This window comes from Sus scrofa, chromosome 12 (genome assembly GCF_000003025.6).
Source record: "Sus scrofa isolate TJ Tabasco breed Duroc chromosome 12, Sscrofa11.1, whole genome shotgun sequence".
Classification (NCBI taxonomy): Eukaryota; Metazoa; Chordata; class Mammalia; order Artiodactyla; family Suidae; genus Sus; species Sus scrofa.
In genome coordinates, this window is record NC_010454.4 from 3,716,564 (window position 1) to 3,734,733 (window position 18,170).

General features: G+C 62.0%; 1 protein-coding gene across 2 annotated transcripts; it reads left to right on the top strand.

Annotated features, from left to right (window-relative positions):
- On the top strand, window positions 12,179-17,646 carry LOC110255953 (probable low-specificity L-threonine aldolase 2). 2 transcript variants are annotated; one of them, XM_021066526.1, is made up of 7 exons: window positions 12,179-12,476; window positions 14,041-14,124; window positions 14,629-14,717; window positions 15,125-15,310; window positions 16,009-16,146; window positions 16,348-16,540; window positions 16,982-17,646. In XM_021066526.1, the coding sequence occupies exons 1-7, from the start codon at window positions 12,275-12,277 to the stop codon at window positions 17,266-17,268; spliced, it is 1,179 nt and encodes a 392-aa protein (XP_020922185.1). In that variant the 5' UTR covers window positions 12,179-12,274; the 3' UTR covers window positions 17,269-17,646. The 2 variants fall into 2 exon arrangements, with proteins under 2 accessions (XP_020922185.1, XP_020922186.1); XM_021066527.1 differs by lacking the exons at window positions 12,179-12,476; window positions 14,629-14,717 and adding an exon at window positions 12,514-13,254.

Consider the following 18,170-nt stretch of genomic DNA (forward strand, 5'->3'; position numbering starts at 1 on the left):
GTCCTCGCCGACTTGGGGAGGCCCAGAGACCCTCCCCGACCTGGAATTCCCGCCTTCCCTGCCTCCCCGGAGCGCCGCCGCCCAGGGCCGGGCCCCTGACTCAGCTGCCCCGCCCCCGCCGAGGCGCCCCCCACGCCCGCGCTCTCAATCGATGAACCAATTACCCGGCGGAGCTCGCAGGAATCCCCCTCGGAAAGAGCTTTACCTCGGGAGAAAGCTCCTCGCCGCGGCCTGGGGCGCAATTCTGGGAATGCCTCGATGAGGCTCCCGCCCCGCCAGGCCTGGCCGACCCAGGGAGTCCAGATTCCATGGGCCCCGAGCTCATCCCAACCCGGCCCCCACCCAGTCCCAACCGGCCCGCTCAAGGAAGTCCTCCCCACTCTCGGCACAAACACGCACCCCCTCCCGGCCAGGACCGGGGCCCCCCAGGCGCAGGAGGCTCCTCGGTGCACCTCCAAACCTCCAAACCTCCAGGCCCTCTGTCCTCCTGGAATTCCCGGTGGTCGGGGTAGGCCCTGCCCAGCGCTCCCCCCACCCCCCCGCGTCGTGGGCGCCTGCCATCCCCTGGGACCTCCCGCCCGGGCCGCCTGGGACGGGGGGGCAGGTCAGGGCGCTCCGGGCACCCCCGGAGGGAGCAGTTGGGAGCTCCCAGGACCTCCAGGCCCAGGTTCCCAAGGCCCCCAAGGATTGATCTCCGAGCCCCCCCTTGCAAATCCTGCAAAGCACAGGGTGGGCGGGTGCGAGAGGGAGGTGTGCGCCTGGGACGCTTCCAGGAATCTCCAGAGGCGGCGTTGCCCAAAAGGCCAGGAATAGAGGGCACAGACAGGCCACACGCAGCTGGGGGGCGGGGAGGAGGACCAAGTGAGGGGGCAGCCCCGGGCCCCTCCCCTCGCCTTGCTGCAGGTAAGACCATCCGCCTGAATCCACGTGGGCACCAACCCCTGCTCTGCTGGAGTCCGCAGATGGGTGACTCCTCTAAACCTCGCTTTCCTCATTTGTAAAACGGGCAGGAAACGCCTCCGGGGGATGGTGGAGCGCTAAACGGGGCCCTAACGCCCTGGGACGTTAGCAGGTGCGGGATCCAAAGGTCACGCCTCTGCTCTCCTTTGGCCGCCGCTACCAGGAAAGAGCCGAGACCCCCCGTCTTAAGGCCTCCTGAGTTGCTGCTGCTGAAAGAGGTGGTTCCCCACCCTCCTCCGCGGCCAGCTTTGCACCGAAGAGAACCGGCCCCGGCGTGGCGCCCCCTGTTGGCAGGATGGCGCAGGCAGTAAACCCGCCCAGGTGTTACCTCCCGCCGCGGAGATACCTGCTGCGGTTTCCCAAGGCGCGTCGGGGCCTGAAGGAGTTAAATCGACCACGAGTGGGGTCCTTCCTTTCTTCACCCCCGGGCCGGCTTAGGGGACGCCTCGACCACCTCCCCCAGCTCCCAGCTGCTCCCCTACGGCCCCCGCCCCGCCCCCGCGCGCCCCCGGGGCTTCCATCTCGCGCTCTCGGATCCGCCGAATCCCGATAAAACATTTGGGGAGATAAGTGCTGCGTATAAATAATTAAGACCACATGCATATTCGCCAACAAAAAAAAGTTTAAAACCCCCATTCCGGGAACAGCTGCGTGTGTGGGGCCGGGCGGGGCTGCCAGGCCCACCTCCACCCCACGGAGGCCCTCCCCCACCCCAGGGAGGGGCTGCCCGGCTCCTCCCCCAGCCCCTCCCCCAACCCAGGCTGGGCGGGAATGGGTGGCAGAGGGGCTCTGAGCCCACCCTTGAAGTAAAGACTAGAACCCCGGGTGGGGGGGGCGCCCTCACAAACCCCAGAGGCCAAGCCCCTAGGCAGCGTCCCCCACCCCCAAGGCCAGGCAGGGTCTCGGCGCCCATGGGTGCCCAATAAACATTTACTGAATAAACGAACGGATGTGCCAACGAGCCAGCTGACCCCAGGTTCCAGGGGAGTGTCCGTCCTGAGGTCTGGCAGAGGGCAAACTGCCCTCATCCCCCCTCCAGCTGCCGCGGGCACCTTTCCCAGGTGCAGCTGGAGGGCCTTAGGTGAGAAGGTGGGAAGGACTTCCAGAGGGAGCCAGGCCACAGGCTGGACAGCGGAGCTGCCCTCCTCCGCAGGAGTCAACGCAGGATGGCCCTGCCCAGAGCTCGCGCCTGCCAGGACTGTCTAATGCCCTCTAGCGCCTGCTGGAGCTGGCCTCTGGGGGTGGCCTGTTCCCCCCCCCACGAAAATCTTGTCCCCATCTTTGGAAGGAAGGGCCTCACGCCTCTCTACTCCTGGTTTTCTCATCCACGTCAATTCGGGTACTTATTTATTTATTTGTCTTTTTGCCATTTCTAGGGCCATTCCCATGTCATATGGAGGTTCCCAGGCTAGGAGTCGAATCGGAGCTGTAGCCTACACCAGAGCCACAGCAATGCAGGATCCAAGCCATGTCTGCAATCTACACCACAGCTCACGGCAATGTTGGCTCCTTAACCCACTGAGCAAGGCCAGGGATCGAACCCGCAACCTCATGATTCCTAGTTGGATTCATTAACTTCTGCACCACGATGGGAACTCCTATTCAGGTACTTGTTAATGCCCATCACGTTCCAAGCCCCCTGCTAGGGATCTGAGAATGAAAGACATAGGCCTTGCAGCTCGCAGAGGCACACGGGGCAAGTGACAGGGACAGAGGCTGCTCTGAAGTAAGCCAGCTGCCCAGGAACCTGGGAGAAAAGTGTGTCTTGGCAGCGGGCTAAGGGCCATCGTGGAAGGCTTCCTGGAGGAGAAGACAAGAAAGCTGAGTGGATGAGAGCTGGCTCCTGGGGCAGAAGGGGAGCAGGGCGGGCTGTGCCTCCAGGTGCTCCCAGCACTGCCCCCTGCTGGCTCTACGCACACCTGCAGTGCTCGCAGCCGGACCTCCAGGTACGGGTTCCAATCCTGTCTCTGCTACTTACCAGCTAGTGACTCTACCTCCCGGGCCTCAGTTTCCTCATCCGTTAAATGGGGATCATGGTCCCGGCTGAGCAGAGCTCCTCGTGATCTCCCCGTGGCCCTCTGTCCTCGGCAGGAGACAGAGCATCCTATTCCTGCACCCGGTCCAGGCTGGTGAACCGAACTGTGGCCCTTGGCGTTTTCTTCCTGCTCTTCCTTCCTCAGCAGCCACAAATCCCAGTGGGAGCACCAGCCGCTGCTCACCCGGAACTCAGGAAAATGCACCTCCGCTCGGGATCAACGGCGTCTTGTACTGTCACCCACCCACCTGACCAGGAACACGTGACACCACACGCTGTGTCCTGCCCCTGCCCGGGGCCCACAGGAGCGTGACACATGTTCGTTTCTGGTAGCAGGTGTTCTAGTGACAAATCTTGCAGGGACCGCCCGGCTAGAGAGACAGGTGGGCGTGCTCGAAAGGTGCCGGAACGTGCACTGCCCTCCATCCTGAGCAAGAGGTTCGGGGGGGCGCCCAGCTGCGGCCGCCTCTCTCCACACCCCACTCCAGGGTCAGGACGGTCTTGCCTCTGCTCCTGATGGGAGCAGGGACCCACCTGAAAACCCCATCTCTGCCTGCCCCCGAGCCCCATCTGCCCGCCCCACCTGCTGGCCCTCAGACCCCCAGCAATCCCCCAACGAGCTCGCTCTCCGGGACCCTGAAGGTGGGCCCTTCCTTTGCCCTGCCTTCCTGCACTTCAAGCTCAGCAGGCAGGTGCACAGGATAAAAAGTCCTCAGACCTGAGGGACAGTGACCTTCAAAGCACCTCACTGTGTGGCTCATGCACCCTCTTATTAGGAAGGTTTGAGCTCATAATTCCATGTGAGCTCATAACTATATATGTACAGTTATTTATAGATTTCAAGTTTCCATGACTGTGAATCTATTACTTGCATTATAAAATATTCACAAAAGATAGACATTTTAAAAGGACAAGATGTAAATACTCAGCATAAAATCCTCCTCTCCACCCCAGGGAGTCATACCGTGGGTCCCATTTTGGGGACCAAAGTGAGGGAGAGGCCACTCGGACTCCGGGGCTGTGATGGGGCCCATTCCCCAACCTTCCTCCTTCCTAAAGACCCCGCTCTGAATTCGGCCACCAGGAAGACTTACTCCTCCCTGAGGCCAGCCATCCTGTCAGCAGCGAGGGAGCCAAGCCCAGGGCTCCCAGGGGGTCCCCCAACAAAGTGCCACCCTCTGCAGGGCGGCCAGAGGAAGAGAAGTTTGACTAGTCTGTGGCGCAGGGGACAGAAACAGGCCCACGGGGGACAAAGTCACAGAAGGACTAGGGTTCCTTCGAAGACAGACATCTGGCAGTTAGGGCCTAGAGCGAGGAGAGAAGTCTTGAATGCTCCAGAACCGGGGTCCAGTCGCACCACTGGGGTCAAGACGGGCGGGGAGCCCCACGTCCAGCACAGGGCGAGGGCCCTGGGAACACCGCTCATAAACAAGGTAGGACCGACCCTGGGACGCCAGGTGTCTGTTCCTGGACTCAGAACTTGGCGGAGGCTGGGCTGCCTTCTCGCCCACACCCTGTGCCCCTGCGACGCCTCTGGGGTCCTTGGGGAGGCCCACCCGTGGTGGACAGGGCAGGCGAGCCCTGGAATTCTGCAGCAGAGGCTCTCTCCCCTCCCTGCGCCTGCGGATAAGGCCAAGCGGGCTCAGAGAGTGGACCCCGAAGCCCTGACTCCTGTCCATGTGAGCTCCATCCGTGTCCGCTCTCTAGAACTTTCTTTGCCCTTCCTTCCCACATGCGCTCTGGCCCCGGTGGCTGCAGGAGCAGGGGACAGAGAGGCAGGGGAGGTCGGAGGGGAAGGGTGCCCTCCGGGGCTCTGCCCACAGCCTCCCACCACGCAGGACCCTCGTCCTCAGGTCATCCACCCCCGGCGTGGGGTCAGAGTCGGTGGAACTGGACCCCACACAGGCCATGCCCTGGCCCATGCCCAGCGTCTGACCCCACCGTGCTCCCCACCTGGTGGCCGAGGGGCCAGGGCCCCGGCAACAGGCGAGGGCCTAGCCGGCACGGAGCTGACCCCGTGCCTCGGCCCCAGCCGGGTAACAGGAAGCGAGAGGCCGATGCCGGTAAGAGAGCAGATTCGAGAGATTAGAGGTCCTGCTGCCTGATCAGAAGCCGCCTGGACTCAGAGGACAAGTTACTGGAAGGAGGAGGAAGCTGCCGCAGTAAATAACGCCAGGCCCCCAGCACAGGCCTTCGCTGCAGGGAGCCCAGTCGCGGAGGGTGCAGGGTCTGCTCTGGGGGGGCAGGGGGAGGTGTGGCTCCAGAGGGTCCCCTGGGCCCAGCTGGCAGGGCCTGAAACTCGGGGGGGGGGTCCCCAAAGCTCTGCCCCTCCACCCTGCCCTGGCCCCATGCTTTCTGCCCCTACTGCCCCAGCCCCAGCGGAGGCCCCTGAAGTGGGGACCCTGTCCTCGGCTTGCTTGGCTTCTCCCACAATCCTCCCTGTCCCCACCCCAAAGCATTCCCGGAATTCACTAGCTGCTTCCTAGGAGAAAGGAGGGCACCTGGGGGTCCTGTCCCAGCGGATTTCCCAGGATTCCAGATGCTCCGCCCACCTGCCTGCCAGGCTTTGCCTGGGGCTGTTCTGCCTACTAGGGCCCCCGGGGCCCCCGAGGAGCCCCGAAGACCTGGAGCTCCCCGTGGCCTGTCCCCTGGACCCCCCACCCCTGCCCCGATGTGGGTGCTCCTGTCCAGACCCAAGACACCTCCAATCGAGAGGCTGAGCTCCCAACCTTGCACACCCTGGGAGGGGCTCCGAGAGGCAGCAGGGCCCCCCGCCTTTGTCCCCAAAGCCTTGGTGGCCCCCATCCTCCCTTTCACCAAGACCCCCACCTCAGCTGCTTCTTCCCCGGTCAGGACACTGTCCCACCCTGACCCAGGCAGCGCCCCCACTGGCAGCCTGCGCCAGCGCAGCGGCCACCTTGGGATGGGGGGCACAGGTGTCACACGGGCACCTGCTCTCCCAGCTGCAGTCTCCACACCATGGGGCCAGCAAGTGCTTAAATAATGGCCGAGCAGAACTTCCAAACTTCAGAAGACAATCCGGAGAAGGTCATCGTGACCTTGGGGAAAGGCAGGCTGTTTTAAACAAAACATGAATCTCGGCGGGTGCGGGGGAGGGCTTAGCTGCAGAAAATGAAGAGCTTGTGATCTAGCAAGAACTCCACAAAAGTGAAAAAACAGACCATAGAAAGGGGAAATTTTTATTTTATTTTTTTGGCCATACACATAACTAACAAGGCTTAGCATCCAGTATGTGGAACTGAGTCTGACAAAGCGATTCGAAGAGACTCGGGCTCCTCGCAGGAGCGGAATCCGAGAGGCTAACACGTAAGAAAAGGTGTTGGCGTGCGTCAGTGATCAGAAAGCGCAGATTAAAATCACGAGAAACCGCCACGTGTCCCCAGAACGACTGCAGTTTTGAAATCTGATGATGATGCGTGAATCACCGCGGTAACTTTGGGGCCCGGCCGGGAGGGTCCGGCAAGGAGGAGATAAGGTCACCGCCTCGGCGGGGCCTCCCTGGGCATCTGCCCCGTGGAAATGCGTGCACACGAGCCCGGGAAACAAGGGTGTGAACGCACACGCTCACGACAGGGCTGTTCCGAAGCCCGGTCTGAAAAGAGCCGAGGCGGGAATGGAGAAATGAGCCACGGCGCACAGCCGAAAACCACGTGGTCGCGGCAGGGACGAGCGACGGCTGCGGCGCGGATGAATCTGGCAGGCAGAGCATCCAAAAAGGAGCGAGGCACACAGGGGACACCCCTGACCCCATTCGGATCGAGTCCCCAAACCGGGAGCACTCAGCTATTACTCAGGATCCATCCACGGTGGCAAAACCATAAAGCAAAACAGGCAACAATCATAACAGTCAGACACAGCACAACTGCCGGCAGAGGGAGGGGTTGTGCACCGCAAGGAAAAGCCTGGAATCCTGGCCATATTCTTTTTCCTGGTCGGAGTGGCAACGACACGCGAGTTTATTTTATATGCATTTGTAAACCTGTGCACGTGTCTCGTGTGCTTTTCTGTAGCATGCTGTGTGATATCTCATGCTGTTTTTAAAAACACCAGTGCATTTGAGTTCCCACTGTGCCAGGCACTGGGAATCCAGCCACGCAGCCCCCAACCCAGTCCTGCTCCTGGCACTCCTGGTCCAGGCCCTTGAGGAGGGAGGATGTGAGTTCTGGGGTTGCCCCTTGGGCTGCACAGTGCAAGGGCTCCCAGCTACCAGAACCCCAAGCCCTGTCTGCAGAGCCCGCCTGCCGAGCATGGGGTGCAGCCCCCCCTTCTCCTGGTCCCTCGCCCTGTCTGGCACTCCAGAGATGGCTCTGGAGGGGACCCCTCTGATGCACTGTCACCTCTCCCTCCCTGGGGGCTGCTCCCACCCCCTTCCCTCCCTCCCAACAGCACACCTGGCCTTGACATGGGGTGGCCCCCACTGGAGCCAGTTGTGTGCCCACTGCCATACATGGCCAGGGCCCCCAGGCCCGGGGATCTGTCTGTCCCTCTGCCACCCCCAGCCCCCACCTTCAGAGATGATGGTACAAAGAGCTTTGCCTTGACTCCCGGGCTGTTGGGACTGGACTCAGGCCAGCGCCCTATAGATCCTGCAGGCTCAGGGCCAAGAGCACGGATGGGGAGGACATCTCCCCAACCTGTTTACAGGACCCGGGCTGCTATCTCCAGCTCCAATCTGCTGCCTCCCTTTATCTCGGCAGGGCCAGCCCCGGGTTCCCAGCAGCGGCCTCCCCGCCGCTCACTTCCTGCCAGCGGCCCAGTGTTACAGGAATACGCACACTGAACTTGGCTCGTGCGTGTGTGTGAGTGTGCGCGTGCCCACACCCCAGAGCCTGCCCCTGGAGGGGTGCCAGGGAGCCTGGGGGTGCCGCAAGAGGCAGCCCCCCAGGACTTGTATCTGTTCCCTCGAAAGCCTGTCCGTGTCCTCCTGCTGCTCTGGGGAGCGGCAAGGAGAAGCCAGGGAAAGGGCCACCTCCGGGACCCCCAATGTTCCCCATGGAGAGACCGAGGCAGGGCCAGCGCCTGGGCCCCCGCCCGCCTCCCCCTGCCCAGGGCCCTGGGGCTTCCACCGTCAGAGCCCCCATCGGGCCCCCTGCCTCACTTGACAGTCTCCACATTCCCCGGGGTCCCGGGGTCCAGGGACCACGTCCCCCCTCCTCATCCATTCCACTGGGCATGAGTACCACAGGCCGGCGCTGGGCTGGGCACACGGCACACCGTGAAAGCCAAGAGTGTCCCTGACAGGCCCGTAACCCGCAGGCAGTGAACAGAAAGCCCCTACCGCACCCCCAGAAGGAAAGCCACCTCCCTCCCCCACTGGACCAGGGTCGGGGAGCTTCCCGGAAAGAGCATCTCAGCTGAGACAAGACGACAGAGAGGTGGCAACCAGGGACACGTGCCGCTGGTTGGGGGTTTCCGGGCAGAGGGAATAGCAGGTGCAAAGATCTCGGGGTGAGGGTGAGGCCAGCGCATTCGGGGAACAGAAAGGTGGCTGCAGCGGCGAGAGGGAGGCAGCTGGGAGGAGGCCACCAGGGAGTTGGGGGCAGGAGCCCAAGGTGGCCTGACCCAGGGTGGTGGCCATGGGGGAGAAGGGGGACAGCTGATGTGTGGCGTGGGTGGGTCTGCATGCGTGACCTCCAGGATGGCAGCTGAGGACAGGGCTGGCTCCTTCTGAAGAGGAGGGAAGTGGGGGTCAGCACAGTGACATGGGGTGCGGGGGAGGGACAAGCCAGGCTGGCTGCACAAGGGGCTTCTGGCTTCTCATCCTGGCCTGGGCGCCGAGAACTGTCCCCAGCCTACAAACAGGGTGACCCCGGTCTCAGACACACGGCCCAGGGACACACATGCACAGAGACAGACATAGGCCTACACAGATACACACACGCATGGCACACACACACATGTACACAAACACACACGTGTACAGGCTGTTTTACTGTGCTCAGCAGATACTGCTTTTTTTTTTTTTTTAAACAGACTGAAGGTTTGCAGCAACCCTGCATCAAACAAGTCTATTGGCGCCATTTTCCCGAAAGTACCTGCTTACTTTGGGTCCCTGGCTCACGTTTTGGTCAGCCTCACAATATTTCAGACCCCCCACCAGCAAAAAAGATTGCAACTGCCTGGAGGCTCAGAGGATGGCTAGCAATTTTAGCAACACAATAGTTTTGGTTTTTTGCTTTTTAGGGCCACACCCACAGCATAAAGAGGTTCCCAGGCCAGGGGTCGAATCGGAGCTTCAGTTGCCAGCCTACACCACAGCCACAGCCTCGCAGGATCGAGCCGTGTCTGTGATCTACACCACAGCTCATGGCCACGCCGGATCTTTAACCCACTAAGTGAGGCCAGGGATTGAACCTGCAACCTCATGGTTCCTAATCGGATTCGTTTCCACCGCGCCACGATAGGAACGCCAGCAATAAAAGTGTTTTAAATGAAGGTATGTACCTTGTTTTTAGACATAATGCCACTGCACTTAAAGGACTACAGTACAGCATAGGCAGAACTTTTCTGTCCACAGAGTAACCAAAAACTTCATGTAGCCACTTTATTGCCGTGGTCTGGAACCGAACCCCCAGCATCTCCGACGTATGCCTTCCCCCACAAACACAGACTTATATACAAGGTCACAAATATCCCCCACGTGCATACACGCCCGTCTGCGTGCCTGCATGCATGGACACACCAACAAGCATGCACATTGGAAAAGACACCTTCACACATATGCATGTGCCTAGACAACCCCCGGGAGACCAAGCCTTGGTCAGAGGGCCTCCCTCCATGCTGACACATCAGAAACAGGCCTCAGTGGCCCAGGGAGGCCCCCGCCCTTGTCCCCTGAGAGCCCACCATTCCCCAACTCTGGCCAGCCAGCATTGGGCGAGGCCACGCTGGCCCAGTTGCCCTGGGAAGAGGCAGGCGGTGATAAGGAGCCACCCGGCAGAAGCACCCTCTCCTGGGCCCCACCTTCCCAGGAAGAGGCCAGCTTCCTGGAGAAACAGTTCTGCTATGGGAGGACAAAGGCCCAGCGTGGTGACCAGCTGTGACACCTTGGTGGCATTCTCGGGTAGCCCTAAGCCCCTGCCCAGTGCCCCTCCCCGAGGCCACTGGGAGCATTGGCAGGGAGGCTGGGGCTGGGGAGGTGTGGCAAAGCGGGGCCCATTCTGTGGCTCTGCGGTGCCTGGGGAGCCAGCGGTTGGCCCCTTCTCCCTGCTCCCCTGAGAGCCACCGCTGCGGCCGCAGCCCCGCCCTTCCTTCCCACGGAGGCCTCTGCTCTCCGCCCCCCACTTCCCAGCAGAAGGGCTGGAGCCAGACACTGAGATAAGGGGCTTGTTTTCTAAGGGCCCGGAATTCGGTGGAGATTGCGGGTCAGGGCCAGAGGGCTCTCGGGTGGGGGAGGGCACAGCGAGCCCTTCCTCTGGATGGGAGCCTTCGGGTCCCAGACGCCATGGGGACTCACCATTTCCGTCCTCTGGGAATGGTCCCACAGGCACAGGGGAGAGGTGGAAAGTTCCAGGGAGGTGGCCCTGACCCCGGGTGTAGCTGTTGGGCTCCATCACCAGCCCCTGCTGCCTTCTTCAGCCAGGCTGGGCCTCTTGCAGGACCTCAAACAGTCCAGCTGCCAACTACCCCAAGCCTTTCCCCATGCAGTTCCCTCTGCCCTTGTCTGATTAACACCTTGCTCTGCCTTCAAAGCTCAGCCCAATCACTGCTTCCTCCAGGAAGCCTACCCTGATGCCTTGACGAGGCCACAGGCAGCTTCTCCCAGCACTAGCAGACAGCATCCTGTCCCCACCCCAAGGGTCTGACCGCCACGAGCAGGCCGCTCTTGCTCTCATTTATCTGCAGACCCGACCTGGAGCAGGCACACAGCTGAGCTCCGATGAAGGTCAATGTCAGGTGAAGGCTGAGAGTCCTCTTTGCTGAGGGGTGCCCTGATCAGAGCTGCGGGTGCCTCTTTGGTGACTGTAGCCCCTCCGGACTGACCTCCTCCAGTGGGGAAGAGACATCTGTGGCCTACACTCGGGAAGGGGAGCTGCCGAACTGGGCTGGGCACTCCCTGAGTGAGGGTAGGTCACCCTGCAGGAGGCCCAGCCTTGGCTGAGTCAGGGTGCACCCCACAGCAGCACCAAGCCTGGGGACCCCGGGATGTGACCAGAAACCATGATAAAGCAGCAGCAGTAAGAGGGCAAACATTCATACGGAGCACTTACTACCAGGCAGGCACCACGCTCAGCACAAAGCACCTTGCCACCAAATCCTCAAAACAGCTCCTTTTGCATGTAAGGAGACTGAGGCACAGAGAGGTCAACTGGCTTGTCAAAGCCACACCCTGGTAAGTAGGCAATTAAGTCAGTCGGGCGTGACTACTACCCTGCAGGGGCCCTCGGCAGTCCACCCCTCCAGGGCCAGGGGTGTGGAGGAGGGGGCTCTCCGTGCACCCCTCTAATTACACCTCCATGTGCTGCACCATCTTTGCATCCCTCTGCTGGCACCCAGACAAAGCCTGATCACCAGTAGGTCATCAACTGAAAAAAGCAGATGATGGGAAGCTGCCTTTTTTTTTTTTTTTCCTTTTCAGGGCTGCACCTGCCGCGTATGTAAGTTCATGGGCTAGGGGTCAAATCAGAGCTGTAACTGCCCGCAGCTGTGTCTGCGATCTATGTGGCAACACCAGGGATCGAACCTGCATCCTCGTGGATACTAGTCAGGGTCTTAACCTGCTGAGCCAGGACAGAAACTCCTAAGGGAAGCTACTTTTCGTGGGCAAAGGTAACACAGTGCTTCAGAGCTGGACTCTCCTGGTCAAGCGACCTTAGGGCCGTTCACTGGCTCTGTGCGTCTCAGTTTCCCCCCGTGCAAAACGAGGTGGTAACAGTACTTGCCCTCGAAGGGCTGCTGGGAGGCTTACCTACGCCCACACTTACAAAGTGCCCGGGACGCTGCGGGCCGACGGGAAGAGGCACACGAGCGTCTGCTCTGTAACCACTTGCCTGGTCTCCGTCTCCTCCTGGGTAAGCGGGGTGAACCCTTCCTCTCCCGCATTCCGCGCCCGCTCGCAGCCCGCCGCGACGACGGCTGAACTACAACTCCCAGCATGCCGCGGGGCCCTGACGGCCGAACTACAACTCCCTGCACGCCGAGCCCCATCCCCACCCCGGCCCTGGTCAGCCGCGGCCGAAGTCCGGGAAGCCCTGCCCCGCCGCTCCGGGCCGCTCCCGCCGGGAAGAGTCGGGGCAGGGGGCCGGCGCGGCCCCCGCCATGCTCTCCAGCCTGTCCCGGGCCGCGGCCCGGCGGCACTGGGCCCTCTGGGCGCGGGGGTCTGGGAGCCTGGCCGGGGTCCCGACGCACGTGGTGGACCTGCGCAGCGACACGGTTACCCAGCCCGGGCCGGCCATGAGGCGCGCCATGGCAGAGGCCGTCGTGGGGGACGACGACTATGGCGAGGACCCCACCGTGCGCGGTGAGCCCGGCGTGCAGGCCGGGGTCCTCGCGGCGACCCCAGCGCGCTGTCCGAGGTGCTGGCAGGAGAGGTGGCCTGGGACCCAGGGGTGGCGGCCCGGCTGCTGGCTGGGCATTGCGCTTGGCACCTTTGCAACTCAGTCTGACCTGTCACTCGAGAGCCTGCTAGAAATACAGATTCTCGGGTCCCACAGCGGACCTGCTGAGCCAGAATCTGCAACTTAAGAGGACGGCCGGTGACTCGTGGGCTCACGACCCGGTGGGGCCCCACTGCCCATGAGCTGGATGTTAGCTCATCTTGCAGAGGAGGGCTCTGAGAAGCCAAGCCAAGGGCTCGAGGTCCCATACCTAGAAAATGGCAAAGCAGGATGTGAAGCCAGATCGTCTCACTCTAGAACCCACCACTTGCCCACATGAAAACAAACAGAAAATCTGTCTAGAAAAGGGGTTCTCCACAGGCTGCACCTCCCGAGGAGTGGGTTCTAAAAACCCCACCAGTGTTTTCAAGGTGACCGGTGCCCCCACCCTGGGTTGAGAATTGCTGCCAGGGTGAGCCAATGCTATGGCTGGGCTGCATACAACGGTAGCCGTGCCAGGGCCAAGCCACAGGGTCACCACCTGAGCCCTGAGGGAATGGCTATGCGTCCGGTGGTGATGGCGCTGATCATGCATCCAGCAGACACCCACTGTCGCCTGGAGCCTCAAAGATGCTGGGCCACTGCTCAGCAGGCAGCCTGCTGCATAGACAGTTACCCCCCTGGGATGAAGGAGGTGCTGGGGTGAGCAGGCGTCCGCAGAGCGTGTCTTGGGGACTGGGGGTGGGTGAGGGAGGCACAGGACTTACAGGAAAGGGCGACTCTGTGAAGGAACCGCTTAAAAGAAGAGTGACGTGCTCCACCCCGAACCCCGGCCCCGCGCAGGGAAGGGAATGCTGGGGAACGAGAGGCACAGTGCTGAGGAGTAGGCTCAGGATCTGGACAGGGTGCGGCTGGAGCGGGGGGGGAGGGGGGCCACCGCTGTGCCGGGAGGGGGAGGCAGAGGCCAGATCCCACCAGCTTTGAATGTCATGGTTCGGACTTGATGCCGCAGGCAGAGGGGAGCCACAGTGCGCTTTAAAGCAGAAGCAGGAAGCCCCACCCCTTCCAGCCCCCCTCAAGTCCCCCAGAGTCTCCCCTTCTGAGGGCTCCTGTCCTCTGTTCTGGGAGAGGAAGTCAGCAAGGAAACCGCAGGGCCCCACCTGCAAGGGACTGATGGGAAAGGAAGTGAGACAGGTGTGAGGTCTGGGTGGGACGGGGGTTCAAACCACAGAGTTTCAATGTGGGGGGAGAAGCTGGCCCAGAAAGAGGCAGGGCGCAGAGGGTTGACTGAGGGGCCCCTGGACCCTGTGAGGTCACCAAGACCACAGACTGCAGCTGGCCGACCGGAGCTGGCGTCTTGCTCGGCCACTCACCGCAGCCTTGGGCAGGGCGCCCTCATCCGGACAAGGGGCTCATGGGGTCGGCAAGGAGAGAGTCCGGAGAAGGGCCATTTTTTGATGGGCTCCCGCCCCCATCCCCCCCCCCCAGAGCTGCAGGCCACGGCTGCGGAGCTGCTCGGGGTGGAGCGGACCCTGTTTGTGCCCACAAACACCATGGCCAACCTCATCTCTGGTGAGCATGGGGCGACTTCCAATCACCCTCCAGGCCCTGCCTCCACGCTTGTCCCTTTTGTGCTGGGGACCATGACACCAGTGGAGCCTGAGCCCTTGGGAACCTGTAGACACACCCTCCTCTCAACCCTTCCTGCCTGGGGGTCCTGCACTGAACCTTGTGACTTTGCATGCTGCCACACCTTTATCAAATTGTCCCTTCATCAAACACTGGTTTCCCAGTGTGCGTGTGTCCTCTGTTTCCTGCTAGGGCCTGGTTGATGCCCGTGGCCTGGGCTCATTGTCCCCTAAGGGCATAGGGGCACAGGATGTGCAGGGCCCAATGATCCACAGACTTGGGGGCTTAGTGGGATGGTTTTCCAGCACATGGCAGGAAGCTGTCTTGACGGCCCACTGTTTCCTAACTGGCATAAAGCCCTGGGGGTCAGCCCCGCTGAGCTGGGTCAGGGGAGATGGGCCCCATGTGACTTGGTGCCAACATGCCCCCCTACCCCATCTACCTTAGTGATGTGTCACTGCCGGCGCCGGGGCTCCCAGCTCCTCCTCGGGCAGGAATGCCACGTCCACGTCTATGAGCAGGGCGGGGTGGCTCAGGTAAGGACCTGACAGCCCTTACCTGGGACCAGCACAGGATGCTCAGCACTTGCGGAGGGAACCTGCTTCCCAGGCGCCGAGCTGGGACCTGCAGAGGGGAGAAGTGGCTGGGAAGGCAGCCTCTCCAAGAGGAGACAGGAAGGAGAGCTGTTCCCAGATTGACCACGCGGGGGCAGGCTTGACGCCCGCTTGCTGGCCGTATGCGATACTCTGCTGCCCCCTAGTGGGCACCCAGAGCACTTGACGCTCAGGGCAGAGGGAGAGCAGCGTCCTTAGCTGGGATGGCTGTGCCAGGCCCACAGCACAGGGGGAGGCCCCACCGCCCAGCGCTGGGAGAAGCAGACAGGAGAGGGGTAGGGGTGCTGCTGGACCCACTGGACCTTACGCTCTGCCCCCTACCTCTGCAGATTGCGGGGGTGCACTCCCATCCTCTCCCAGACCTGCCCCATGGCACCCTGGACCTGGCAGAGCTGGAGAGGCTGATCACACGGGGCCTGGGGAGCCCCTACCACCCAGTCTGTGAGCTCATTTGCCTGGAGAACACCCACAGCAGCTCGGGGGGCCGGGTCCTCCCCATCGAATACCTACGTCAGGTAGGCCCTCTCCCCCCGCACTGGGCCCTCTCCCCTCAGCTGCTGGCTCCCTTTCCTCTGGGCCCCTCTCCTGGGCTTTGGTCCCCTCTGACACACACCTGGGTGCCCGTCAGAGGCCAGAGCTGCTGTGGGAGGCGTGGGTGTGCTTGGGGGCTACAGATGCGAAGGGAATGGCTGCCCCAGTTTAGAGTCCCCAGGGCCCGAACTTTCCTCCAAGAGCAGAGCCCCCACCCCCACCCCAAGGGGGTGAGTCCCCAGGCAGCACCAGCTTGGTCTGGTCTTTCCAAGGGTGTGAGGGCTGAGCTCTGCCGCTCGCCCGAGAACTCAAGCGCTAACACTCCACTGAGTCCTCGCTTGGGAAATGGGAGCAAAGGCATCCCCCTGGCGGGGCTGTGAGGCAGCTGGGACGGGATGATGCTTTTGTGGCCTGGACCACGGTGAGCCTGTGGCCCACAGTGAGCGCACTGTAAACAGGAGGAAAACCCTTACCCTTGACCCCGACACAGAGGACAGCATCAGGCCAAGGCCCAGAGAGCCTGCTCAGGTTCCAGACGGCCAAGCACCCTCCTGACTCAGACCCCTTGTGCTTCCTCAAGGAGCCAAGCCCAGTGGCCTCTAGTGACCTTCCGCAGACCCACCCTCCCTCCAGTCCTCCCCCAGCCTGGCCCCTCTAACCGCTGTCTGCGCCTTGCCCCCAGGTGCACTTGCTGGCCCGGACCCACGGGGTCCGGGTCCACCTGGACGGGGCCCGGTTGATGAACGCCGCAGTGGCTCTGCGCGTGCCCCCCGCCTGCATCGCGCAGCACTGTGACTCTGTGTCTCTCTGCTTCTCCAAGGTAGGGAAGGTGCTGGGCTGCCCCCGACACAGGAGGGTGTGCGTGCCTGCAGCTGGAGGCTGAGTTGGGTCCCCGAGCTCCTGTGCTGGCAGCTGTTGGCCCTGGTTCCCTCCAACCCCTCCCCTGATGAGCCCTCAGTGTCTGCCCCTCCCGGTCCCCTCTGCCCCTCCCGGCAGGTGACCACTCTCCGCGCATCCCCAGGGTCTTGGTGCACCAGTGGGAGCCCTGGTCGGGGGACCCAAGCACTTCATTGAAGAAGCCTGGCGCCTCCGGAAAGCCCTGGGCGGGGGGATGCGCCAGGCAGGGGTGCTGGCTGCAGCTGCCCTGGTGGGACTGGCTGACGCCGAGGAGGTGCTGCTGAGGGACCACCAGAACGCCCAGAAATTCGCCAAAGGTGCCTGGACCCCCCCACTTCCCTTTGGTCCCGGGGGTACATCTTGATCCCCAGTTCCCAGCATGTGTGCATCCTTCCAGCTGGAGAAGGTAAAGCTTAGCCGCTACGCCATCCCGCGCAGGGCCTGGACCGGGAGCGCCCGGTGGGGTCAGCAGTTCTCTGCAGGGTCTGGCAGACTGTAGCCTGTAACTAGGGTCTTTACATCCGCTGAGTCCTCACAACCACCCCGGGATGTCCCCACTTTACAGATGAGGAAACCCAGGCCCCAGGAGGTTAACGGATTTGGCCATGGTCACACAGCTAAAAAGCAGCAGAGCCAAGTCTGGCCATGTCTTTGTTTCTCTGCTATGGCTGGGCTGCCCTCTGCCTTCCCTGGGGTGACAAGGCTGGGGTGGTGGGGTCCTGGGGTTGGGCTCCACTTACCACGGGACCTGGGCCCAGGGCTCCAGGAGCTGGCGTCCCCTGTGTGCTCCGTGGATCTCAGCGCCGTGGAGACGAACGTGGTGATGGTGAGAGTGGACGGGCTGCCGCCCAAGGAGCTGTGCCAGCGCCTGCAGGCCGTGAGCGCTGACGAGGTGGTCCAGACCGGCCGTGCGGTGCGCGTGCTGCTGTTCCCTTGGACAGAGCAGTCCGTGCGCGCCGTGTGGCACCGTGATGTCTCCGCGCAGGACACCGAGCTGGCGCTGGGAAAGTGGGCATTCGTGCTGAGGGCGCTGAGGACGGGATGATGGACCCTGTGCCCTGGCCGGGAGGGAGGCAGGGAGTGGAGGTGTCCCCAGCGGGCGGGCAGGAGGAGAGGCAGTAAAATGATACCCCCGTTACCCCGGCTGGTCCCCCTGGAACCCTTCACTTCCCATGACATGGTTCATTCAGCAAACCCCAGGAGGCCCTAGCAGGCAGGGACAGCTGGGGCCCCAGGCCAGCCCCTCCCACCATCCGGGAGGCTCACGAGAGCATCCCATGCTTGGGGACCTGCAAGAGGAAGCGTGAGAGGACATCAGAAGGGGTCACTGGTGCGGGAGTGGGGGAGTAGGGGGCTGGGGCTTTATCTGGCTGTCATCTAATGTGTACTTTTTAAACAATAAAACATTTTGCTTACGAAATAATATGGCCTTGGAGGTCCTCTGTGGCTCAGCAGGTTAAGGATCTGGCATTGTCACTGCAGCCTCTTGGGTCACTGCTGTGGTGTGGGTTCAGTCCCTGGCCCAGGCTGCAGGTGCACCAAAAAATTAAAAAATAATAATAAAATAGGGTCTTTACTGCAGATGATTTGGGACTGGATCTCCTTCCGCCAACTCCAGGGCAGTCTAGGCCAACTCCGCCCTCTGGCTAAGGTCAACTAGAAACTACAAGGCCTGGGCGAAACATAACTTTTAAAAATCACCCAAGAGGAGTTCCCGTCGTGGCTCCGTGGTTAACAAATCCGACTAGGAACCGTGAGGTTGTGGGTTCGATCCCTGGCCTCGCTCTGTGGGTTAAGGATCTGGCGCTGCCGTGAGCTGTGGCATAGGTTGCAGACACTGCTCGGATCCCGCGTTGCTGTGACTCTGGCGTAGGCCAGCAGCTACAGCTCTGACTGGACCCCTAGCCTGGGAACCTCCATATGCCTTGGGGAGTGGCCCAAGAAATG

Bases quoted from the DNA above. Each gene is read 5' to 3' on its own strand.
- LOC110255953 (XM_021066526.1), top strand. From the start codon at position 12,275: ATGCTCTCCAGCCTGTCCCGGGCCGCGGCCCGGCGGCACTGGGCCCTC. The intron at 15,311-16,008 runs GTAGGCCCTCTC...CCTTGCCCCCAG, and splicing joins CCATCGAATACCTACGTCAG to GTGCACTTGCTGGCCCGGAC. The intron at 16,541-16,981 runs GTGCCTGGACCC...ACCTGGGCCCAG, and splicing joins CGCCCAGAAATTCGCCAAAG to GGCTCCAGGAGCTGGCGTCC.